We start from the raw sequence: 25,892 nt of genomic DNA, 5'->3' as shown, positions 1-25,892 counted from the left end.
TTGAATGAATATTTTTTTTCTGGGTCATTTATATAGGTAGAAAAATAGCATCTCATCTGGACTTGAACTGCGTCTGTCAGCAAATGAAGGCGACAGGAGGCAATTAGACGGACGAACAGCATTTTTGTTTGTTGATTCATGCCAGATTGACACACAAGGTATGTTTATCCCGAGTGTTGTATTACATCGAGTCAAGCATCGACTCAAGTCAAACACAATGATAAATGCTGAGTGTGTTGTCAATACCCTTTATACATGACTTTTTTTTTTGGGTTGCGGGTCTTATTTTTGACATAAAATAATAAATAATTAAAAAAGGCGTGGCCACCCGTGAATCAAAGTGCAAATGGTGCATTTTTTCCTATTGATATAACGAACCAATTAACTAACATTCATTTCCCGCAAAGATGGCTTGGGTTCTCGTTTCCTGTTTGTTACCTAACTTTATCACAGAACATTAAGTTCATCTAAACAAGGCACGAAGATGACTTAGATCACACTGGTGGCATCAATTTGCCCTACCCAAAGAATAAACACAATTCAGATAATTGATCTAGATAAATATTTTATTCTTGATATGGTAATTGCGGTTGAATGTTAATGAGACAATTCAATTTTTATTTTCCGGCTGAAGGTCCCTTTAAGAAGCAATTCTAACGGACGCCATATTTTGTTCGTTCTTGCACATGTGTCAGCGACTCACAAATTTTAACAAAATGAACGGCATGGTTTGACTTAATCCTAAGGTGAGAAGGTGAAAACAATATGTCTTACCTTCATTTGGCACTTGTGGAGGAAACTTGTCATCCTTGTCTAATATATTGTCTTCTAATATATTGTCTTCACTTGGAGAGAATTTATGACCGTATGGAAAAAATGTACCGGTAATTCCAAATTCTAGAAAAACATCAAGAATGTGTCACTTAAGGCAAAACTATAGTAGTTAAATAAATTAAACAAATACATAACAATAAAAAATGTCCTTACATTGTGGCCACATTGGCAAGTGATTAACACTGATACACAAAAGTACAATAATATCATCTGTCCATTCCAAAAAAAAAAACTTTTCAGTGAGACGCACAATTTATGGTGGTTAGTTCCTGATTCTGTCCAAAAATATACTGCATATATTTATATATTCATATCAACAACATGTGATGTTCCTTTTTTGTTTTGAATAATTCTAAAATACATCTATAATATTAGACAATATATACACATTTCCCCTGACGTAGGCTGTTCATAACAAATTCAGATTCTTCGAAAATGGAAGAATAAATACAAATCTGGAAAACACTGCTTCGGGCAAGGCCAGGGGATGTAAGAGCTGAGAGATTTGCACACGCGCACTCATGATGTAGTTTGAAGTTAAATGAGTCTCGGGATGAACAAATTTTTACCGTATTTTTCTGATTATAAGGCACGGTCTAATTGAGCAAGTGAATGTTTTTAAGTGCGCCTTATAGTCTGAAAAATACGGTACATTGCCGTTCTATTTTTTTTAAACAGACGATCCATCGAAGATGTTGTACCTCCTTGTCCAAAACCTTTATACGTGTTTATCCAGCCGTTTGATTCCATCACCTGCGCACAAAGTAGTCCCTAAGATTCCTTTTGTTGTACCGGAGTGCAACAAATGCTAAAGGAGGATCGTCCAGGTGTGGTGAAGGAGTGCAAGCGGGGCAAACAAGAGGATCAGTGTGCACGAGCAAGTCGACGAGGCGGAGTGCAAGTTGTAATAGTTGTAGTGGTTCGAGTCTCCACTGGGAGGCTTCACCGTGATGTCACCGTCGACGATGCGGGGCGGTGGCGGGGACTGGGCCGCGGCGCTGTGGACGCAACAACGTAGAGACACACAAATCGTTTTATATATATTATATTTATATTATATTATATATGTATATATTTTTTTATCTTATATTCAACATGGAGAATTAATTGCAAAATCGTTTTGTGTATGAATAAAGTTGGTGTTTATGCAGCGAGCATTTATTTCCATTTCATGAGATTTTTGTTGGATCACTTTTGCGACGGCACCGAGTTGAGTTTTGGACTACCTTTACCGTTCCCGTTCAGTCATCCGGTCAGACATTCAAATATACAAAGATGTCAACCTTGTACGCTTTTTGGCACACGTGGAAACAAACAGTCTACTTCCTTACCGCCCAAAAAGACAAGGTCGCTTAGAAAATGAAAACACAAGCGTTCTCACACATCCTCTGTGTCCGGGATGAACGAAAACAGATCGGGTTGGATTATTCAATCACTGTTGTGCATTTTTTACATATTGCAGTTCATGTTTAATTTACTGAACTCGATTTTGGAAAACTTCTTAATATACCACGGTGGTCTCGGTGGAACCAATCTCCTAATGGAAAATCTCTGAAAAGTTCATTTCTGATGTGTGTGTATATAATTCTTTCTCCCTCCCTTACTTATTCCATCAGCATGATAAATGGCTGGATAGAATGTCAGCAAATTAACTCGTGGTGCGGGCACGGCTAATCATTCACAAACTATTAGTGGACCACACCTGTGAGGTGGTCTCGTTTTCATCTGAAAGGTGAGCTTGTCTCGTTGTCCGGTTAGCCCCCGCCTGAAGCCAGACCAAAACCGGATTCTCGCGTGGAATTCCCAGGCAGTTATTTTCACCTTTAAGTCACCTATACCAACCAGGAACTAGTCAGGACTCATTTGTCACTGCGGGGCATGGGTGTTTTTTGGAGTGCAGAAAGTCGATGGTGATATGATATGTTGTCTGGTTGGGCCTCCAGCGGAACAGCAGGAAGTGTCGGTTTTTGTTCTACAGGTTAACAGGGTTGGGGGGCGGGTTACACATTTGGACCTTTCTGATTCTAGCGGATTACTCACTTTCTTGTGTTTCATGGCGTTTCTTTATTTTAAGGCAGTTTGTGGTCTTACATTTTAATTTCCTACTTATTAAAGACAAAAATCCCATTTTTTTGGGTCAAAAGAGTATATTGAATATTTTTTTTGTGTTTTTGGGGAAAACATCAAGATTTTTTTTCCAACGTGCAATTTTTTGATGATCTATAATTTTGGTTTGGTTGCCATCTTACCTCTCTTCAATGCGGACCCAGAGATCATTGAAATGCCTGTGCCGCTGTTTCTTCTGTTTATTTCTCCTTCTTTTCTTCAGCAGCTTCTTCTCCGCTTTCTCCAGCAGTTCCAGGCTGTCCGACGGCAGGAGCATGTGGGTCAAGCGCTCGTCCTCTAGGGACCGCCCCTGATCTTGATCCCTTTCTGGGAGTTCGTGGAGGAAAGGCTCCAGGAAAAAGGACTCGTCATGTTGGTCCTCTGGCTCGGTCCAATCAGATCTGGATGATGTTCTCCTAGATGGTTGATAATGATAAATATCACACTCCACCATCCTTTTCCTTTTCTAAACATGATTTCTGTATTATATTTGTTGAATCCCTCCATTGTTTCTCAAGATCTTTTCGGTGATAGCTGCCTTCATGCTATGCTACGCCGCACAGCAAAGCATGCATCCCATCAGGGTGGGATGCTACGCTAAGTTGGGCCTTTCCATAACACTTCATAGGTGGTCAGTGTAGTCATAGAGGTAGCACAGACGGAAACAGCAGGAACTATAAATAGTCATTTTTCATCACACCCTTAGAACCATCCCGAAGACACCTGCCCACTTTCCACATGACTTCGTTTGGTTTCAATATGAACGTCAGCCTGGGTAATAAATCAAGCAAAATAAGGTGCCTGCATTTTGAATTAAAATTCCACTTTAAATTCCAGTAGATGAAAGAAAATGTAAGGTTTTGTGTGTGCACTGGCGGAGCTAGGATTTTTTCCTTGGAAGGGGGGCTAGGGGGCTCAAAAATATCTCAGTGACTAAGCAAAACAAATACAAACAGAAAATTCTACAAAAAAACCCGATAAAGATTCACTTGAGTTACTGACAGCTGACAGGCAAAGATATTGATGAATAATCCTGGAAAAATCTGAAAATACCCAATTATCTGGCCCTGCTGCCACCTTTGAAGACACCAGACACTATAAAAAAAAATAAAAAAAAATCTCCAGAAACTACACACATAAGGCCTCCACTCTGGTATAATTTAAATCTTTCATTTTTCCTTTCTGACTGTTTATAAAAACATAAATCTGATTTGTAGATTCGTGATTCATTGGAGCTGAGGAAAGCCATGACACTACTAGTCATGTTTGAGGACATATGGAGGAAGTGCATGGTGGAAGAAATGAGAATTAATCAGTGGATAACTTCCCGCGGGCCTTTTGTGATTATTTGCAGGCAACACGTTTTCGAAGCATTACGGAACATCTGTTTCAGGTCTGGAGATGAGCACGTAGCAGCTATGAAGTTACACCGATGTTAAAAATGATTTCCTATTTGGAGGTGAAGCCGCAGAAAATGTTGGAAGAAATATTATCGGCCGGAACTTGAGACTTGTTTAAGTGATAAAACATGACGTTCTACACAAAGGAGCTTTCGGATCTATTGGGTCTTTGTATGGCTGTTTTTCTCTCTCCTGTTTACTTCAAGGGAACTTCAAGCTGTTTGGAACAAGTCGTGCAATTGTCCGTATGTGGTGGGAAATGGGGACTACCTGTTGATGGGCTGCCCAGCAGGGGTATGCTCCACCTCGTATCCTTGACGACGAAGCACATCAATTACTGTATTGTTGCCCAGGAAGTGACCTGCAATCAAAAGAGGAACTTTTAAGAACTTTATTTTTACATCAGACAAATAACGACTCTGATGATCCACCACCCGTACCGGCTCGTCCTTATCGGTGACTTCCCCTGCCCCTGTCTTTCATCGACCCTCTCGGCTAAGTGAAGTGGGACCATCGAGGCTTTGGGTTGCCGTGTCAAGAGGTCTCCATTCTTAGCCTCGTTGTGACAAAGGAGAGACGGGAGCCATTGTTTGGGCCTGCTCAACCGTGGCACCATAGAGCTGAGCGAACAATGAGACCCGGCACTTTAATCTGGCCCAAAGCTATTGCCAGGGAGCGCCGGGGCCAAGACGGACTATTGGTGCCATGATACTAGCTACCATCGCTAGGATGGTTAGCGATAGACTTTTAAGATCTCATTTTTTATTATTGTTATTTGATTAGTCCAGCTTCAGAGAACTTGGAAGAGCCAGTAGCCCGTCGGTGGACATTCTTTGGAAGTTGGAAATCGGAGCGAGACGGTACGATGAAGCTTTCCAGCCAGCCGGCGTTTAGAAACATCTCAATGTGATTTATGTGCGTTTACGTCAGGGGATTAAGGTGGGACAAATGGAGCTGTTCAGCACAATGTCCGGCTTCAGAAGGGTGGGCGGGTTTCCAAACTTCAAAGCGGGGGGCACGCACGCTGGCTCGCACACAAATGTCAGTAGATGCAAATTCCATCAATTCTGTCATGAGAACTTCAGGTATGATCGGCCAAAGTCAAACAAAGATTAGCTGTCTTGATTAAAAATGATTGTTCTTCCTGAAATCCAAAGCCTCAAAAATATGTTTGGGCTGCTTTTTTTTAATAAGAAGGCCCCAAGGATGATGTGGTCTTTGGTTTTAGGTTTCAAAACAGGACAAGTGACCTATGATCAAAGACTCTGGTGATTGTAAACGTTTCCAAACAATCATTACTGCCGAGTTTGTACTGCGAATTTTTGATACGTTTGACAGCTACTTTTGAGGTCAAATCTAAAAATAAAATTTTCTGTCTGTAGTACCTACTTATATTCTGCGGCGGCTAAAATTTGACATTTATTTCCAGAGCTTATTTATACAGGCCAATTTCATACATTTCACATTTCTGAAATGGGCCAAGAACACTTACAATGTACAATCAGTTCACTGTATGTCGCGCCAACATTTTGAGAGGCAAGATGGCTGAGATAAAGTCCAGCAACAGGCCTGGAACCTTTTATTAGCAGCATGCTATATAGTACATGGCGCCATTTACACAATTAGCTTTAAGCTAACGTCAAATTTATTCACATTTTGGTCTCATCTGAATCATCACCCGATAACAGAAACAACAGTAGCGTTTGTGCTAACACAGACAGCCTTTCAATACAATGGCAGGCTAAAAATATTAGCGCATATGGTAAGTCTTAGAGTATTCATTTTCCATACACATCTATATTTACATTACAAGTTGTAACCAAGGCTCAGACGGCCCTTCTCATAACATGACGACATGTTGGATAAACAAACGCTACAGGCGGCGCTGAGGCCATTCTACCTCCCCCTTTGGCTTTTTCATGCTGTGTTAAATACACATGTTCCCATAGTCAGCTGCTTCCAACAGCCCATTATCACCAGAAGCACGAAGCACTGAATGAAGCCCTCTATTCTCGGAGATGAGAACGAGGTGTCTGCTGCTTTTTTGAGGCTTTAGTCGACTGTGATGGATGTTTCTTAGAGCGGGCGGGCGGGCGGCCAGAGTCGTAAAAATACATTTGGATTAAAAAGTAGTTCACAATGGATTAAGACTGTTTATGGACTGGTTTTGACTCTATTAGGGTAATTTTATGAGAATGTAGAACCACTCAAGTCAATTATCGTATTTTTTGGCTAATAAGGAATCAAGAGAAACAAACCAGTGCAGCAAAGAAGTGGAACTTTATTTAACCCCAATTTGACATCTATTTTAAGAAAACTAAAGGAGTTTAATGTCCCTTATAGTCTGAAAAATACGGTAATCCAGTTATATAAATTCTGTCAATCAAAAAGTTGACAAAGTTAAGGCAGGGGGACATCCATATCAAATGCAAACTATATAAAAAATATAATATATTAATTATAAACAAAAGCAAAATTATTGGGTGCTGACTGATATAAAAATTGAAAATCAATCTCGTGCAATTGTCCCGTTGATTTTAATCATTTAGGATTCCAGTTTTTTTACTTCTGTAAAGACAATCGCCAATGTTGACAGCTTTTCGTCTCATTGCCAATTTTATCTGAAATCCGGCCAGCTGTTGAGATATTTTATTCCAAATTTACCAATAGTGATGCAGTTCCACTACTGGTATAATGGAATTGCGGGGAAACGCTGCACAGATGAAGTGAGCGGGTCATGTTAAGTGGGCTTAACCACAATTAAATTACCGTGAGTGGCGGTAAAATATTATTTCAAGTACTGTAAGACTTTCATAACTTGTGGTGCTGCTCCTTAAGAGTCTCTTAATGTTAATCCAATAATCGTCCTTACAGAAAATATTCTTCACCGCTAAATGAAAAGGTCTAAAATGAATATTGGATTAAGTTTACTGTAATCTTATGAATCCGAGTTTTTGGATATTCGATACATGCTTAAACATACGGCCAGTCATTTTTACCGTAACTGTCAACCCGTCAACTCAAATTAAAATGGTCACTTACCGTATTTTTCGTACCATAAGGTGAAAGTAAAAAGGAAGGAATTGTAATTAACGATGGCAAACTGAACAAGGTGCACCTGATTATAACGTGTTGATTTTTTGCGTCATAGTCCGAAAAATACGGTAATAATAATGTGTCATTTGAATATCAGTCTTCCAAGACAAATGTTTTGTTTCAGTCTGCCATAAGGAATACAAATTGAAATCCAATGTCTTATGTGTTAGCTAGACTAATAAAAGGAAATTGTACCCTCTTAAAACTACATATGTCATCCACTTACGAGTACAGTGGAAGAACAGAAGAACACGGCGCAGGTTGACGTAAAGTCGCAGTGAAGTCCAGTGCAAGGGTGAAGCCGCAGAAGAAGCCAAACTAAACGGACTTGTGTTTTTTTAGCGCAAACTGCCGCTCGGTGGTTAACGGCGGGCTGCTTGAGCCTTGTTTCACAAAGTGATGTCAGAATTTCCTCGCAAATTTTCAGGAAAACTTGGGGAATTTTCCCGATCCCCATTCTATGACTGCAAATCTGATTAGAAGTAATCATAAATTAATTTAGATTGTGTGTAAAAGTAGAATCTATCTGATGAAATTTTGATGAAGAGATACCAAGGAGAATAAGAGAGCTGACAGTTACAACACACAACCCACAACGCGTAACATGCCAAAACCACAAGACCACTCTTCTTCAAGACCACCAAGAAATAATACGAACATCTCAAGCAGCTCTCTGTTTTTCCATTTCTCTCAAGCTGGATGACAAAAAAATCGCTCATCACTACAGATGGAAACAGACACGTTCTCTTGCGAAGGATAAAATAGAGTGATCATTAACCACGTTTAAATTGGAGTTATCTCGAACGGCCACACAGTGTGAAAAAGGCATTCTCTGGATCGGTCCGAATGACTAGCTTAGAATTTATGATGAGAATAAACGAGGCGGTGAGCACACAAGAGGTCTGTGGTGCGAGGGTGTTTTCTAAATAAACTCTCGCTCTGAATGTGTGGCAGCGTGGAGCGTTTGGGAGCCGTGTAAGGAATTACATATGTCAGGTCGGCCACAGTCCAGTCGCTCGCTTTATCCCCGGCGCAAGACTCACTTGTGCCAACATCTTAAAGAGCTTCCAACACACCGACTCATTCAATGCGGCCTCGTCAAAAACTGATCAAAGATGGACGTTTGTGTATAAGGGGAGCAGTTTTGACTAAAGTAACCGACGTGCTGTCAGCATTAAATAGCGCTGCCGCGAGACGTTTCATTTTACGATTAATTGCACTCGAGGGAAATTTCAGCGGTAGCTAAAATAGAATTTATAAGGACGTAAGGTATAATAAATGCTCCTCAGTTCAATTTTAAGCATTGCCTAAGTTGGTGTTAAGTTTGAACAAAATGGCTGTGCTAGCAATACTAAGCTAGCATTAGCGCTGTAAACAAGCTAACGTTACACTCGTAATAGTAAATGTTATTGGTTTGAGGTTTTATTTTTTTTAGGATGTAAAGTCATTTAAAAACAAATAGAGTTCAGAATATATTGAGCAAAAAATTACTAATTCCATTGCTTTCGTTTATATTTTGTGCAAACAAGAGATCAGATTTGAAACTGGGAATCAATTTCATCACTTTTCTTTTTTTTTTTAAATATTTAATGACATAGCAACAGCACGGTGTCTCATCTCCAAATAAGTGTAAGAACCGAGTGTAGCCGCTGGGCAAGCACATAAAAAGCTCAATCCAGGTGCAAAAGAAAGTATTGCTCAGGTTTGAACAGGGTCAAGGGTGAGAAGTTCAACGCTTTTAATAAATCATCCGAAGATGTTGCGACAAGTTTCTATTATCAAGGAAGAAGGAGACGGGGAGAGGCTACATTAAAAGACCTTGTTCTTGCAGTCTTGCAATAATCGGTTTTGCCATGAAAAATTATCTTAATTATTAGGATTAGAAGGACACCACAAAGTTTATTATTGATCTTAATTGAAATTTGAAGCTACACATTTGTCAACGCCAAACAGATCTGAATAAATGAAAGAAAAAAAATATCAAAGCATACAAACAAGTGAAGAACAAATGTGGTTCAAATCTGATTCTGGGACTTCAACCATGTTTAGGCCCCAGCCGGCCGGCGGCCCAGCCAAGTGTGTGGTAGGTCGGCTCTGGATTTTAATGGTACTCCATGACATGTGTGTACTCATGTCAGCGTCTGCCCCAAACAGTTGTAAAATAGCTGTTTATGAGGGAGAGTTGCTGTAAAAAAAGAAAATTGTGCTTTTTTGACACCATCTGGAGAAGGAGAAAAATGTGGGGGACGAAGGCGGACCCCGCAATGTTGTGGTGGTGTGTGAAATCACACTGGAGGGATTTTTGGCTCAGGTATGCAGAAGGTTTGGGAACTGTGGCAAAGGAATGTCCAGTTTCATTTAATATTTTAATTGTAGGATTTGATTTTGCTTTATTGAACTTTTTATCGAAGTTTTTAGATTTCCGTGGTCAATAAAAGAGCCGTTTTGTGAACGATAAGGTGCACTTTCCAGCAAATGAGTCAAACTTGATTCAACTTCAACTCGAGGTCCATACGGTAAAAGTACGATACCGTACGAGACGAAACTCCAAATAAAAACGAGAAGACAACTTTCACACACTAACAGAGCTAACCATTGTGGTACAAGTCAGGCCACTAAGAATTATATTTTGGGTTTTGGAGAGTTTTTGTGGGGAATCACGACGTGCTAAGCAGCTTGGAACAGGAAAACAAACCCGGATCATGGGTGTAAGGGGGGAAAAAAAAATTGCAGCCATCAGCATTCAGAGATACATAAACATATCACTTTATTAAAGTCAGGACGACGGCGGACATCTTAAAGGGGGACACGGGTTCATGTTGGATATGAGGATTGGGTTACTGTACCTATAGAGCGAGAGTAATAACCGCTTCCATATGGCAGTTCGGAGCATGTGGCGGCACCTTTTCAACATCGTCATTTATCGTGAGTGATGACTGCAGTGGTTCAAACAAACATGGAGGGAAGACAGCTCCAAGGAGGTCTTTACTTACGGTACAGTGACGGATCGCAAGACCTGACAAAACCGTAATATTAATCGGTATAAAATGGCCGGCTTGTTTTAAGACCAGAAAATAATGAAAAGCGTATTTTAATCTACCTATGAAGGTAACCTGATAGACATTTTGTAATTTCTAGGCTGCGTAGATTAAAAATAATAAAGCTTGAGGTTTTTCAAAAATGCTCCCGGAGACTTTGAAGGGTCCATGTCAAAATAGCCGGACGGTTTCCCTTTCGTTGGGAGACCAACACGGTGATTTGAAAAAAAAGGAACAGAATGGAATGATTAAGCACGATTCTCCAACGAATCATTAATCCCCTCTCCTTAAACAATCTCAGCAATTGAATATTTCTTTTCCGTCGCCTCTGATAAGATCCAGGCGGTGACATGGGTCCACTTCCTTGCACTGCTGAATCACTCATCACGTTGCGGAGTAATTTCGTCGCAACTCGAGCGTGAAGATGAAGTTTGAGATTGCGGTTCTCCGAGGAGCATTTTGGTTGCCAAATACATTTCATTTGTCACCCCGACTGTTGTTTTAGGGCATTTTTCCGCCGCAGTCTATCAGTCCTGACGAATACAAATACAAGCTGACACAACCCAATTATTTCGTCTACACTTCGGGATTTTTTTGTTATGCTTCCCTACGCCAAAGCTGATTTCATATTCTTCTATATTGTCTCAAACGAAATTAATATTTAGACAGGCAGAACTGTTAATATAAATATAATAATATATATATGAAAAAATAAAAAAAATCTGAAATATTATTATTTAGAGTATCTTTTTCAAGTCACCAGACTTCATTTTTAATATTCAGCAGTCCAGTTTCTCTAACACATGATGCAATAGAAAAAAAAGCCATACGACAAAAGCTTCTATGACGAGAAGACGGCTCAAGTGATAGATGCTAGTGATTATCAGTAATATAATAAAATAAATCGAATAATGTGCATCCTGAGATTGTGGTGGTCAGAGATAACTGATAAGCCCTGTCGCTCAACTGATTCTAACAGGGAAGTAAGCCGCCATAATGAGCTCTATTGTGGTGTGTGTGCGTGTGTGTGTATGTGTGTCCTTTGACCCCTCCAGGGATAATTAAGGACACATTTTACCCTAGTTTGTCTTCAATGTGGCTTAGAGGGCTGATGCGTGCGTGTGCGCGAAAATGAGCGAGAGAACCAATGTCTCCCATTCAGTTCCTTGTCGGCGCTGACCCAAGCTGCCCTCCATTTGTCTAAAACTAGAGCTTCTGGGCTGATTGGTCGTATCACTTTCACTCACCAGCTCACGCACACACACATGTTGAGGCCAACCCCTTGTAAAGGTGTATCCTTGGGGACTCGTTTTGAAACTCGTGCGTGTGTGTGTGTCTGCTTTTGCTCAGCTGTTTCCTGCCAGGAGCCTGCGAAGGCCTCCCTCTTAGTCGCCGACTTTGTTTAAATCTGCTTTTTCGTCTACGAAATGACCCAAAGAGAAACTCTGGCTTTGGCCGATGTCATCGGGAAGGGGGGAAAAAGTGACAGCAAAATGGATGGCACTAAAATCCGATCCTCTCCCCACCAAACGTACGCCATCATTAGAACAAAACAACATATTGAAACGTTCTTTCCATTGCTTTGCAGTGTTTGGGTACGTTCTAATTGGCTTTTAAGTGTAAAATGGTCAAGCACAATTTCCTTTAATGTTGAATAAACATGACTTTTATATGTGATGTGTTTTTTTTTCCGTGTGTCTTTTGACTGAATGCGGCTTTTTTTTTTCAACGCTTATTTCCTGAGTGAGGCCACAGTGATTTATGATTTGGGAAGCCATTTCAATTGAATACCGTAAATCCTCAAATAAACACACCTCCCTCAGAAAAATAATTTGTTACACTCTATTGAATATTTATTTATCTATCTATCTATCTATCTATCTATCTATCTATCTATCTATCTATCTATCTATCTATCTATCTATCTATCTATCTATCTATCTATCTATCTATCTATCTATCTATTTATTATTAAGTAAATAATTACAAAGCCTGCCTTGTGCGTTTTACTGGACGAGATCAATGCCTTTGCAAGCAAAGCAACACGACTCCCGACAGGACAAAGGCTGTCTAGCGTAGATACACATCAGCCAATCAAGAAACACGGACGCAAACACTAACCTGGTCTGTTATCTTCTCACTGCCTTAGATCTAGTCTCTTATCAGGTTTAACAGCTTGTTACGTAGTTACACAGGAATTCGGAGTATTAAAGTGACATTTTTTGAAAAACCAAAAAGACTTCAAACAGCCAACCAGCACAGTTCTGGTTGGCCCCAAAGCTAATTAGAAAGATCAAATACAGTTTGGATTTATTTGGGCCTTAAATTTTGAGGAGCATCATCATTGGTCAAAGGCTGCTTTGGATCTTGAAGGTATAAATGACACCAACCTGCTCCAAAGGCAAAGAAGAAGCTCTTGTCTGTGTGTTCTTCCAGCAGAGCTTTCACCCTTTTGCCCATCCTCTCATTCCTCTTGTAGATGAGTTCCTGCCTGAAGTAGCTGTCGATTTCCTGGGCGGTCACCTGCTCGCTAGGCGGCAGCGTTACGTTATTGAAGTTTGGGACCTGACAAGGACAAAGTATTGAGATCAGAAAATCTGAACTGCAACTTCAGAGGATGTTGGGGGGGGTCAAGGAGGGGTTTTGGTGGGATGGAAAGGTTGGGCAAAGGGGTTGAGGGTTACAAAAGGTCAAGGGCCGTGTCATTGCAACACTCCATGGGGTGAAAGGGTCAAAATCACTCTTCGCCGATTAACGAGAAGGAGACCCTTCGTCCACGCCAAACTCAACAAAAACAGGATGACCTCATCACTAATATTCAAGTGTTAAGGAAATAAGTTACCTGAGAGGTGTCATGGTTGAAGATGATGGAATTGAGGTCTCCACAGTTGTAGTGCCTGATGAGGTCTTCCGTTGTGTACGGGACCTGAAGACTACCGGCCCTTAAAGACTCCTGTTGTAGTAATGTCTGGTTGAGGGCAAAGATTACCTAAAATGAGAGAAGGAATACATCTTTAGATTGTTAGATTACACACTGATTTTTAGAGGATGAAAGATTCCACATCTGAAAAAAGAATTCAGCAGGACAGTCATCAAAACTCCCAATTTTGTGGGTCCATTGCTACAGAAAGTTTGGTATGCTAACAGGCTACAGCAAGTTTGGTATGCTAACAGTTGCTAATAGGTGCTCAAGTCGAAACTAGTGCTGCATTATTTGATGTTTTACCAAAGCTTTGCGGTATGCCCAAATTCCGTTTTAATTCATTTCAAAATCCAAACAAATCACGAATGTCAGGGATTCCATTGAACTGGAGTTTCAAAAGATTAGCCAAGGGTAGCCAATCGCCAAATGGACATTCCATGAGAACCAGACAAAAGATTCTGTACCCTTGGTAATATCTTCATCGATTCAGGTGAAGATTTACTTAAAAACTTCTGAGGCAGTTTGTCCCTCGAGCTCCTTTACGCTCCATTGCTAGCAAACCCCGGCTTTTGTGCGAGCGTGAAATTGCCCAGTGTTTGTTGAGAGGACCCCGGCGAGCCTGCCGCCTATGATCGTCGCCGCGGGGAAACGCACACACTGAAGGTCCGAGAGTGCCCCCCTCGTCTTCCAAAGCCCTACACTCACCTCCGTGCGCCGTCTCAGATCTCATCAACGCCACACACTCTCACAAAGAACAGGAAAGTGAAGTTGGTGGGAACGGCTCTCCAAAGTGAAGATGTGTGTTGACAGCTGTGGAATTAAGTCGATGTGTCCACAATATGAATGAATGCTTATGCAACTTCACTGCGCGTAGCCTTACTCGGAGCTTCTGTTTTGTTCATGTTCTGGCCTCTAAAGGTCCTCCGATGACACTTTTTCCCTCTCGGCCTCCCCCATTGTGGGTTTCTCGGTATAGCGGCGGGACGGGAGAGGAGGGTAGCGTGGAGCAGATGCCTTCTTGTCAGGAGGGGGACAAAGAAGCCCTCCGTCACTCTGTCCTCTCTTCTCCTTTGCGCTCCCTCCAGCTTTCATCAGCCGCGCATCAAAGTGGCGCTCTGCATATGAAAAGGGCCCCGTCGTCTTTATGCCACGCAAATTAGCCTATCGCCGCCCCTCCCCGACTTCATTTCACAATAACACCCTCACATCTGTGCCCCGTCCGTGAAGGAAGGCCCTCATCTACGGCGTATCCACTCGCTTTTTCTCAGCTCGTCGTGCCTTTCAGACCCTTAAATTATGGCTGTGAAGGGAGAAGGAGGGTAAAGGGGAGGGGGGGCTCAGTCTTGGATGGCAGCTAAAAACAGGGGGGACGTTTAGAGAAGATGGAGAGGAAGCAAACAAACATGAAGACGGATACAGAATCCGAAAGAAAACCCCGAACGAATTATGTCTTTGTTTCCGTCGGTGATTCTCATTCTGGTTTTAGTAGGTCACTTTCCCACTCCTACTCCTTTCATCAGGTGCCCCCGTTCCTTCTTCTCATCCATGGCCGCCCCCCCTGGCCGGCCGGCGCCCCTTCTAGCATCCACACACAGACACACCCCTCGCTGATATCAAAGCAAACGGAGCCAATGAAAGTCAATAATTGTCCATTGTCATGGAAATGCTCCCTCTTGTTGAGATTGAGTGGAGTGGGAGCGCCCATGCACCGCAAACATTAGCACGCTCGGATTCCCACATGTGGAGATTTGGAGGGTTCGCTTGTTGGGAAAAAACAAAACTGGGACTCTTGCCACTCTTTGGGTAAATCTGAATCTATCCCAACCGTCTTTTGTGAGAGATAAGATGAATCCCTGGACCAGTGGTCAACAAACAGAGCAGACGATACAAAGTCGACACTGATGAAAAAATGTTTATCCAACGGAATGTACGGCTAAGATTAGCTAGCCGTTCTTATTTTTACTAGCTAGCTGTCCCCGGGTTTATTTTTAGTCCCCAAAAAGTTGATCAATCATCATGTCTGAAGTTTCCACACTGATGATGTCGCGGGTGAATATGCGGTTCCCCGTGAGCTCCTCATTTATTACGCGTACGACTGTCAAGAAAAGCTAACGGCTAACAGGTCCAAGTTTCATTCAGCGGCTTTTGAAGCGAAATAAATCAAGTCCGCTTTCGCTTTTACGCTGAAACCTCAGCTTTTAAACGCTGCGTTGCATATAAACACACACGATTGTGTGTAGAAGTTAGCGATAGTGTTTCCACACTCCATCCTTTCGACTCGTCCTACCTCGCCTCCCCCTCTGCTCTCACTAACACGGTTCACGCAATGATTTCAATCCACCGCCCCCCCCAACCGCCCCCTTTGATCGAGCACGTTCCCTCTCCTCCCTCTCTTCATACGCCTCTTTCCATCCATCTCTCCCTCCCCTCGTCTAACGCTTTGATCCTAAACATCCCCTCTATCAGCCAGCTCTCTTAAAGACGTGACCTCTGCATTCCTCGGGGTCACTAATGACCTCCTCGCCGTGCTCGCGTGTGTGTGTGTACACCTGCGTGAGATTAGGGCTTTTGCGCCGTGTGTACATGTACTACGGCCCGTATTTATGTTGCAGCGTGTCTTTTTAAATGCTTCAGTATTGCGGATTATTGCCCCCCCCCCCCCCCCCCACGGAGACAAAGGTGGACCGTTATTTAGCTTTATTAACTTTCCACCTTGAAAACCTGCAAATAATTCAATGGACTAAAACTGCTGTGAGACTAGGCCAGGTAAAAATATAATTTAAAAAATAATTTATTTTAACTCTGCTCGATATTACCGTAATATACTTAAATTTTCTCCCCCCTAAAAAAATCACTACTTGCATTTTATGCATGGATGTCAAATTGGAGTTGAATAATGTTTGATTGGTTTCCCTAATGTGCAGACATTTCCAAAAATAGACCCGTTCAATGAAACCGAACCACCGAGTCCGAAAAATGACCCATGACTCGCCTGTAGATCGTAACCATGCATGTCAATAAACACCAATGTCCTCAACCAGTCTCCGTATTCATTAAACATTTTAGCCACTGTTCCAAAGTGACCCCTGGGTCCGCAGTCAAATATACAAACCACATTTAATAAGAAGCTAAAAGTCTAGCCATCCCTTTTTGCCTTCTCCTTGTTCCCTTCATCCGAAACCTCATTCTCTCGCCGTCTCTGTCTTTAAGTCTCTCACCCTGTAAAAACAATCTCGCAGGGTGCATTTACCTTGGTGCCCTGACGCAGCCAAAATATTTAGGCTGTCACAGGGAATCAGCCTCAAATGGCTCGGAGCTCTGCACGTGTGTGTGTGTAAGTGTGTATTGGGTTTTGTGTTGATTGAAATGTCAATCCTCCCCAAAGCACCCTCACAAGATTATCCTTCCTCACTTGCACCCCGACAAATCTGTTCAAGCGAACCGATCAACCCCTTTCAATTTTAAAGCGTCCACAGTGTTTCATAAACAATATTTTTTTTTTTTTAATGACTTTGAGTGGGAGCCACATGCAGCAAAAATGCTGACTGTTCCAGTTTTTGCCGAGTGAGAACGTGCTTCGGACGTTTTAGACTAAACAACTGAGGACGGACGAGTTAATGACAGGGATGCTAATAGTTGTGGTTCGGATTATAATGTGGTCTCTTGATATAGAACTGAGGTCTCCGTTCACGTTCGAGTTATAGTTTAACTGTGGTGTGAAGATTCGGTGTTAAAATAACAGGAAAGTAGAAAAGGGAAGTCAAAAAAAATCTTGATATCTTCTAAGTGGCCCAACACAGTATTGTGATTAATATTGTGATATTCAAATGAGTTAAAATAAATATAGGGGAAATTAAAAAGGTCAAAAATGATACATTTGGGTTTAATTATTTTTTTTTTTAAGACAAACCCGCTTGGAGTTAATTGAATGGCCTGAATTTCACAAGTTTTGAATTATAGTTATTTGAGATTTTACTGGCTGAAAATAGTGAAAAACTGTCATCAGTTATATAATAACATATAATAAAAAAAGGAAATATGCACATTTTAGACTCTTATGCCTCATAAAACGAGTCTTATGATACCCATATTATTTTTGTGCACTTTTTATACAACGACACAACTTGATTGGGATGATACTGAAAACATTTTTTTCCATAACAACACAAAAAGCACTCCCTAAAAATAAAAGTGCAACTTTTGGCACAGATGGACAGACAGCAATAATCATAGCACAAAAACCGGACTGCATAAACCGCTGGGCCACACTTGGAACTGCAAAGCAAGTCTAATCAACAAGGCTCACACCAAAACACGTCACTGCAACATGCGTATAAGCGTGTTCCATCAGTTTGCTTCGTAGAAAAAAAATAAAATCACACTGAGTGGCGGTTGTTGATGCGCAGCTTTCCACCACTGACCACAACCTCACAACTGCACACTAGCAAAATGGCAGAAACACACAAAAATGTCAAATTTTGTCTGGTCGGACTAAATGTCTCGTTTGCAATCGCCGATGAAGCGGAAGTACGAACAAAATTGTGTCGAAACTCTCTAAGTGGTGTAGCGACACGTGATAAGTTTGCCGCTAATTGAGAGGGTCCGTTAATTTGAATGAAACTGATGAACATGGCCGCCATTTTGTCTAGCATGAGAGGTGCTAGCCACAGGCTAGCTCACAAGCTAACAGACCTCGCACCTCTTGTTCTGTAAATGTAAAGGTGTCGCTTCCGTCATTGGGAATCTAATTAACAAGTTTACATTACTTAATTACATTAACAGAAATAGACATTGCTAGCTAGCTAACTGCATAGCATTGTCACGACTTATGCAGGGAAGTTCAAATCAGGGGCTTTTATAGCTTCTTAAGAAGTTCTTTTTTGTAAACAAGGTGATTTATTGCCAATGGGAATAGCTTGACATCTCAAAAATGAGAACATTTATTTACGTCTACTGTAAGGTATTCCGTCTGTCGAGCTAGCCAACAAACAGATAAGCGACCCAGTGCAACTTTACAGTTATGGTTGAAAACTATCACCCTGATAAAAGTTGATGCTTAAGGGGAGTGTTGATTTTACTCTTGAAGATATGTAAGACTCTGCAAACATTTCCCTTGTGTGCTCCAAACATCTGCGGGGATGCAACAAATGCCTCCTGTGTGGTGCTAGTATGTGAAATTCCACAAAAGCCACCAAAAATGTGCAGTGAACACATAGGAGGTTTATGGTTAGTTTCGTTCAAATACCAACGCGGAGCTAAACATATTTACATACACTCGCGCTGCTGCATAATTTCATGGGAGCCAAGAGAAGAGCCACCAAAAATAACTGCGGGTTTACTGATGACCACAAAAAATTTCATTAATATCTGTCTGACAAGAATGGAGATATTTTCTGTTCAAATAAATCACAAAAAGGCTTCTGCTGTAATTAAAAAAAATAAATCAAAACAGGTGAGTTTGCTCAAGGCAGGAGAAACTGTTAAACCACTGTTGGTCGCTTGCGGACAAATTTGGCTTGGGGTCCCTCGGCTGAAGTCCAGCGAGGTTTGGCTCATTACTGCTAAGTGCAGAAGAAGTTGGATTTAAACCAGACCAGCAACAAACATGGTCAGTATGGAGCCGTCCAAGAAGACATTTGGACATTTTGATATTTAAACCGCATGTCAGGTTCACGCTCATTTGAAAACTAAAGGCTGTCAAGGAACAATCCTCGACGAATATTTTTCTGACATGTTGCGCATTCGGGGAAGCTTTTTATCCTGAAATTTTTGGTTTGCGGTTTAATTTGGTTTGCGAACTTCTTATTCAGGAAATAAGCGGATACTGTGTGACGCTTGACCACTTTTAAAATTTGAGTTTCTCACAACCTGTTGGGATTTAGTAAGCTTAAATATATTGTGCTGTGAAATTTCATGATCCAGGGTTGCCATGGCAACCACTGGAGCCCACTAATTATCAGCCGTCGGACAATAAAAACAAATTAGAGGTCAAATTCGTGTACTCAGCTTTTATGTCCCAGAGCTCAACAGAATTGTTTATTGCATTTTTTTTAATGTCCTCAAATAATCCTTTCATTGAGCTTTGATGACAGGAAGTATAAACTTTCCGTCTTGAATTACAGTTGTCCACTTAATTCGTAATTGCGCGTGTATGTTTATTATTGTTTGCGTCTGGGTCGGCATGTTTGTTTGTGCACGTGGGTATTTATGTGTAGTTTTTCATCTGGGTAATTACAGATGGGCGGGTAAGTGCTCCTCGCTTGGATTTCCGCGGTGCCCTCACGGCATCGGTATCATGTCACATGACGGTGCTTGATTTCCTCCTTTTTGTTGACCAAACATTCCCATATTAGATGTCAACCACTTCCTCCGACATTATCTGCCCATCACTCAGGATACATGACACCGAGTCACCCCTCCCGATTTAAAAAAAAATAAAAAATCCTTTTCGGCTCTAAAATCATCATAAGATTGCTATCATTAAATTATTTATTTGTTTAGGATTTGTAAATCCTCCCTTCTCTGCTCAATAATTTTAAATACAGTGGGTAGTAAAAGTCTACACACCCCTGAGCGATTGCCGGGTTTTTGCGCTCCCCAAAAAACAATCGATTAAAAATCACTTCTTCGCTGTCTCTTAGTAACATCAGATCGACCAACAAACAAAATCATAATACAAACTGCCTCCAGTGCCATTTTGCTGACTCCACGTTGGTCTTGTCAGAGGACGCCAAGCGACCTAGCGAGGCTTTCCAAGCACCTGGCGGTAAGCAAACTCACCTCCCTGACTTTGGCATCATTTTGGCATTTCTGCTAAGCAAACGGCCGAAATCCATACAGTTTGTACGTGATACTATGTCAATAAATGTTTGTTTGTGTTGAAATAGAGCAAGGAACAAACTCTTGGTAGGTGTTTGCTTTGAGATTAGTGCTGATTTTCTTTCCAGTACGTGTTCACTGTAGCGCGTTTTTGGAAATGTTTTCGATGCATTACTGTAAATGCGACTCATGTAGATGTCTTAAGATGATATAAGTCAGTTGGGAAACAGACGATATAAATTAAATTAAGGAAAATTGATGGCGTAGTACACAAAGTGTCAAACACAAGGCCCCGGGGGCCAGATACAGTTTTTACTCATCTGATTCGAAAACGAGTTATTTGTCAGTTTGTTTTGTAGTTTTTACTGTATATAATATTAGGTGCTCATACATTTATTTAGGTTGACAGTCATAATGGCCCTCAGAAAGAAGCTATGATTACGTGAAAAAAAGAGTTCGACACCCCTGGCGTAGTAGATGTAACATTTTAAGCTGCTAGTTTGCCAGCACATGAAGATGATACACTGAAAATAAAGTCGCTAATTGAACATGACAAAAGCAGAGACAATGATCTGGCTGAGTTGTCACGTTCCACCTAAATTCCAACGGATTTGTTCTCGACCGCATGTGCAAATATGAGCCACTGGTCTATTGTGCCGCCACAGACTGGAACAGGATGTGATTCTTTTTTGCTGAGATGTAATCGGTTTGGCTGCCTGTGTGTTACAGTGAGATACTGTCATCATGCCAGCAGCGCTGTAGAGCTACAGCACGCTCTTCCGGACGCATACATGCATGAGTTCACGTGCTGAGGGACAATTCACTCTGTCAGAATGCAATTGTGGAGATACAAAAAAAAAAATTCCAGTACACTCTGGTACTCAGTCAAATATTTTGCTGTCTTACCTGAATATTATACTCCAAATCAATGTTGACTGCAGAGGTGTCAAGTCCATGTCCAGAAAGTAGACACTACCAAAGTTTGGTTTTAGCCACAGGTGATTCTAATCAACTGACCCGGAAGGTAAACAAGTTACCTGGTCGGAGGTCATTTACCTGAGTTGATTAGAAGCACCTGTGGCGAAAGAAACTTTTTAACTTTCCAGATCTGGATTTGACACTTCAGTATAAATGTGAACACTTCACGAAGAAGAACCAGAAATGCTTATTGAACTCCAAAGTGAAGAAATCTGAGGCTAACATGCTAACCGCTAGGTCACCAAGTTGCCCTTGCAATACTTTACTGTTGTCTTAAAACTAATCCTCAAACTAACCAAAAAGATATTTGTCCTAATTGGAATGCCACAGATAATTAGATGTCCTATCGGTTGCTATTTTATTAGCCAAAATGTCAGGACAAGCTAGTTGACATTAGCGCAGCTAGCACTGTACTTGGCAAATAAGTAATAAGAGAAGGGATCTCAATTGCTCCGTCACACCAGCGCTACATTCGTGAATGATGCATTATTTTCAACCAGCCAACCTTGTATTCCTCTCGGGTTTATGAATCTGAGTTTTGTTTGGATTTCATCAGACCGTACTTTGTGAAACATCCAAAGATGTGAAGCGTGACCTCAAGTCACAGACGAGCAAGTAACATCATGTCGCCTTTTAAAGACACAGATGGAGTCACGCCTTGGTTCCTTAATGACTCTTCTTCAAATCCGAGACCACATCTCAGTTTTCTATGTGCCAATCCCTGGTCGTCATGAATGGACCGAATAGACTTCAAACAGTCCTCATAGACCTGCATTCATCCCGGCGCTATGCACCATTACTCTCGGTGATGGCAGGAAAGAAACAACACTTTCATTAGCGGGTTTGCTCCAGTGAGAAGCGGAATGTTCCGTTGCTTTCCAACAACACGGACATAGAATGGAAGCCTTCATGCGCCCATTGTTGTCGTCAACAAGCTCACTTAGTGTAATGGGTTTGGTCGAGGCCGCTCTTCAAAAGACAAGGGGGCACAGTGCATGAATAAGAGCAGTCATGCTTACACAGATTAGAGATCTAAGAAAAGACGGGATCATTTGTTGGAGTGTAAAGAGCGAGCGCTGAATGGGGACTCGTTGCCGACCGATTCGAAAATGGACATTAATATGATGCAATATAAAAAAAATTGGGTCGGTTGTTTGAAAACGTGAATCATTCTGGTCGAGATGACTCTGGTTGGATCAACTGTACAGGAACAGGAACAAAAATCCTCGTGTCATGTCTCGAACTGGGCTACATTTATCTTCATCAAAGGATTTGGTAACACGACCACCGACACTTTCGACAAGACTTGGCGCTGAACTGAAGTCAGGAAAAGACTAACTTTGCCAAGTGGCAACTTTGCAACGCTTCTCCGATGTCAATTGGCAAGGAACGATATGAAAAACGTAGACTCGTGTCTGTATGAATGATACCTGAAAGAAAATAAAGGGAAGCAAAATGCTTAACGATAACCTTTCAAAACAAAAGCAGAAAAATGATCGCTTACGAATTCCATTGGGTGCTTTTCACTTTGAGCGAGTTTGGTTTAACGCTCCATGTAATTTTCTCGTGAAAACATTAGAGACTATTAAAAAATCATGAACATATTTTGGTGCCGTCACACAAAAAGAGAAAGTAATTGTTCCTTTCGGAGTCAATTTCACTTGTCACGCTCTATCTACAAGCCTTACAGTTGATTTGAGATTAAAGGCTTTGAAAGAAGACTTCGGTATTTTTAAACTATACACGGCAGAGCTGAGGTGAGCCGGGAGGGGTGGCGGGATTGTTTATTGAAATATTGAGCCCAACGCTTGAAGTCAGACGGATCTGGCCGTACATCAAACCGCCGCTGATTAGCTAGTGGAAGGTTGTGCCAAGTTGTGTTTGAGTATTGTCAGCCGGGGAAGGTTATTTAAGGGGCACGGGAATTCGTTGTTTACTCCTCGGGAGATTTGGTGGGTTTAAACGCAACGAAGGCTGTGATTACACGGGGGTTTCAAATCACCATGCGTTGAGGGTTAGCGTAACACAATTATTGGTAGAGATTTTTATAGTCATGTAATTAGGCTTTTGGAGTTTGTTGATTAGATTTATGTGAAGAGGCTCAGAATTGTTTTTGAGGAGAGTTTTGTTAGTCTGATAATCTGCGAAAATATTTTTTATTTAGATTAGCTCAATACGAACTGGTGAGAATGCGGTAGTTAAAGATGGACGCCGTTATTTGAATTACGAGATAAAATGGCCGCCCTGTGGTAAAATTTATTATTATTATAAAAGTGGTTTCAGTTTGGTGGGCCATGCGTATATTTTTTTTAAATTTTCAAACAATCATGTACAGAATAAATCTGTCAATTAGAAATATTTTGTTTTTTTAACTTTTTGTTCTGGTTTTTAATGTCCTGAAAATGTCGCGTCACTGAAAATCGGCAGATTTTAAGAGTTCCACCAAAAAAAAGTTAGGTAGCAGTTATTCATCTTCTTTACTGTAATGAAGACCCGTCCGGGAAATCCAACCTGCCAAATATTTGCTAACATGCCTTCCCTTCTAAGTGAAGAAATAAACCGTCATCATCTTCGGCTAATCCAAATAGCTGAAATGCTAACAATCTTTCCAAAGCTACCCTGAACTTGAAAGTGCATCTCCTCCAAAACGGATCATCACGCAGGCGCCACATGTTAACCACAAGTGCTGTCATTGGCTGCTTCTGCTTTCTTTCACGAGTTCCTGAGATTGTTGTGGAGATTGTTGATGAAAACAAAGTCGAGGAAGAGGAAGACGTATGTGGAACGTGTCTCCTGAACAATCTTCCCTGTAAACCGTCTGACCCAACAATCTAATTTGAGGATCAGCAAGTAATATTTTTTTTTTTCCGTGGCTGAAAACCATTAAAAAAAAATTACCAATTAAATTTAAGTGCAAATTTGGATAAAATATGGAATTATTTCCTCTTTGCGTTTGGCTCATACTGGAACCAAACGGTGGAAAACCACCAGTCTATTCCGTTTTCAAATGACATCATTATCCAAGAACCAAATGAGAAATTTCGGAGTTTGTGCTTTTTTCCTGTTGTCTCTCAAACTCTTGCCAGAGCGCACACTCTCAGAAAGTGCATTCGCCGCAATGCGGTCTCACAAACAATTCAACCGTGGCGGATGGCTACGCTCCACCGAGTGCTATTCTTGTTCTCATTGTAAATCTGAACATCCCTCCCAGAAGACATCCCTGACAATACTTTTCTGGACTTCCATCCAAAAACAGTCAACATGGATTTGAAAGAACAAAAAAGCAGAGCCACATTTGCATTGCCGCTCTTAACTCAGCATCCGAAACCTGTCCGAGATGTCTTTGCTAAATTGCCACCAAGGATGAAAACTGGAAAAACCGCTGGGTGGGTTTTGTAGAATTATATCGTGAGGTGGCGCTTTCAAATAACATCACTTAAAGCTTCTGGGTGTTAGCGTAAATGCTTGCGTATAATCCCCCTCAGCTCCCGAGGAGCATTAGCTGAAATTCCTCAATAATAGGCAACATGACTCTGTAGGCACCCGTGCCTTAGTGAGATGTTTGTAAAACTGGAAGGGTCAGCAAAGGGCGCAGACAGACAGGCAGGCGGACAAGGAGCCTCAAGTGTGCTTCTCGTTTGGGGGGAACAAGGTGGCTCTTTTTCTGGTGTGATTTTAGACCTCAACCATTAAGATCCATTTTTTTTTCTTCCTCCGTCATAACAAAGCAGCTGAAAGTTTGTACAGCTGATTATTAACACTAAAAGTAGCAAATGTCGTTCTTGTAGAAGTTTAATCCACGCATTTGGTCTTTGGAATCAATTGTGTTTGAAGGAGGTGGAAACAGATGTTGCACGGCAATGCATCAGGTGACACCTATTAAAAGTCATTCGCCGCCAACCCGATGGGCTTTTGACGTCTATAGTCGTCAATGGTAGGGAATGAGTTAAGTAGACATGTCATTAAGACTTTTTGTTGCGTCACACTTTATGAATAATGACTAATGATAACCAGCAGGTCCACAACTCATCAGTACGGTTCGGCCGATTTCAATTTCGTGCTCACCTGGGAGAAATTGAGGCCGTTGAGGGGATGACATTGTTCCTCCACCTTCTCCACAGCTCCCGTCCTCTTCCTCATCCTCTCCGCCTCCTGGGCTAGGTACAAGTCCAGAACCGGCACCCCTCTGGTTTTAATGTCCGCCTCAGTGAGGGAGTTAACCATCAGCATGACCCAGACGGGTCGTTTCCTCTCCCAGTTCCCGGCGATGGCGTTGAAGAGGTAGTCGGCGTAGAGTCCCTTCCCTCGTTGATCCGGCGTCATCCACGAAGGCATCATGAGTTTAACGTACTCGAGGTGCCTCTTGAGTCGACGGTAGATGTCTCTGGGGAGAACGTCCTGCAGGTTTTCGCCCTGAGGAAGCAGCTGGCAGCTGGTTAAGGCGGAGATGGTGTAAGGGTCGGTCAGGTCCAGCTCAAAGTAGACGATGTTGCTCTCCTGGAAGGCCTGCTTGGAGTTCTCGGGGATGAAGTCCCACACACGAGTGTAGGGAACATGGATTGTCCCGTAGAAATATGAAGGAGGGTCCCGTTTGATCGTCCACAAGAAGGAGTTTAAGTCGGTTTGCTGCAGGGAGAAAATAAATGTTATTTTTCTGGATGGGATAAATGAAGGAAGACACAAATTAGATTTTTTTTT

General features: G+C 41.6%; 1 protein-coding gene across 1 annotated transcript in view; it reads right to left on the bottom strand.

Annotated features, from left to right (window-relative positions):
* Positions 1 to 919: 919 nt before the first annotated feature.
* The window catches only part of trabd2a (TraB domain containing 2A), a 33,152-nt gene continuing 8,179 nt past the window's right edge, over positions 920 to 25,892 (bottom strand). The window contains exons 2-7 of the mRNA XM_068652864.1: positions 25,260 to 25,820; positions 13,317 to 13,463; positions 12,865 to 13,039; positions 4,611 to 4,701; positions 3,084 to 3,356; positions 920 to 1,832 (exon numbers count right to left, since the gene is read on the bottom strand). Coding sequence (XP_068508965.1) covers positions 1,643 to 1,832; positions 3,084 to 3,356; positions 4,611 to 4,701; positions 12,865 to 13,039; positions 13,317 to 13,463; positions 25,260 to 25,820 — 1,437 coding nt within the window. The 3' untranslated portion in view covers positions 920 to 1,642. The remainder of the gene's footprint in view (positions 1,833 to 3,083; positions 3,357 to 4,610; positions 4,702 to 12,864; positions 13,040 to 13,316; positions 13,464 to 25,259; positions 25,821 to 25,892) is intronic.

This window comes from Syngnathus scovelli, chromosome 13, assembly GCF_024217435.2.
Source record: "Syngnathus scovelli strain Florida chromosome 13, RoL_Ssco_1.2, whole genome shotgun sequence".
NCBI classification, from domain to species: Eukaryota; Metazoa; Chordata; class Actinopteri; order Syngnathiformes; family Syngnathidae; genus Syngnathus; species Syngnathus scovelli.
The sequence above is the reverse complement of the archived record's forward strand: the minus strand, read 5'-3'. Positions and strand labels throughout refer to the sequence as shown.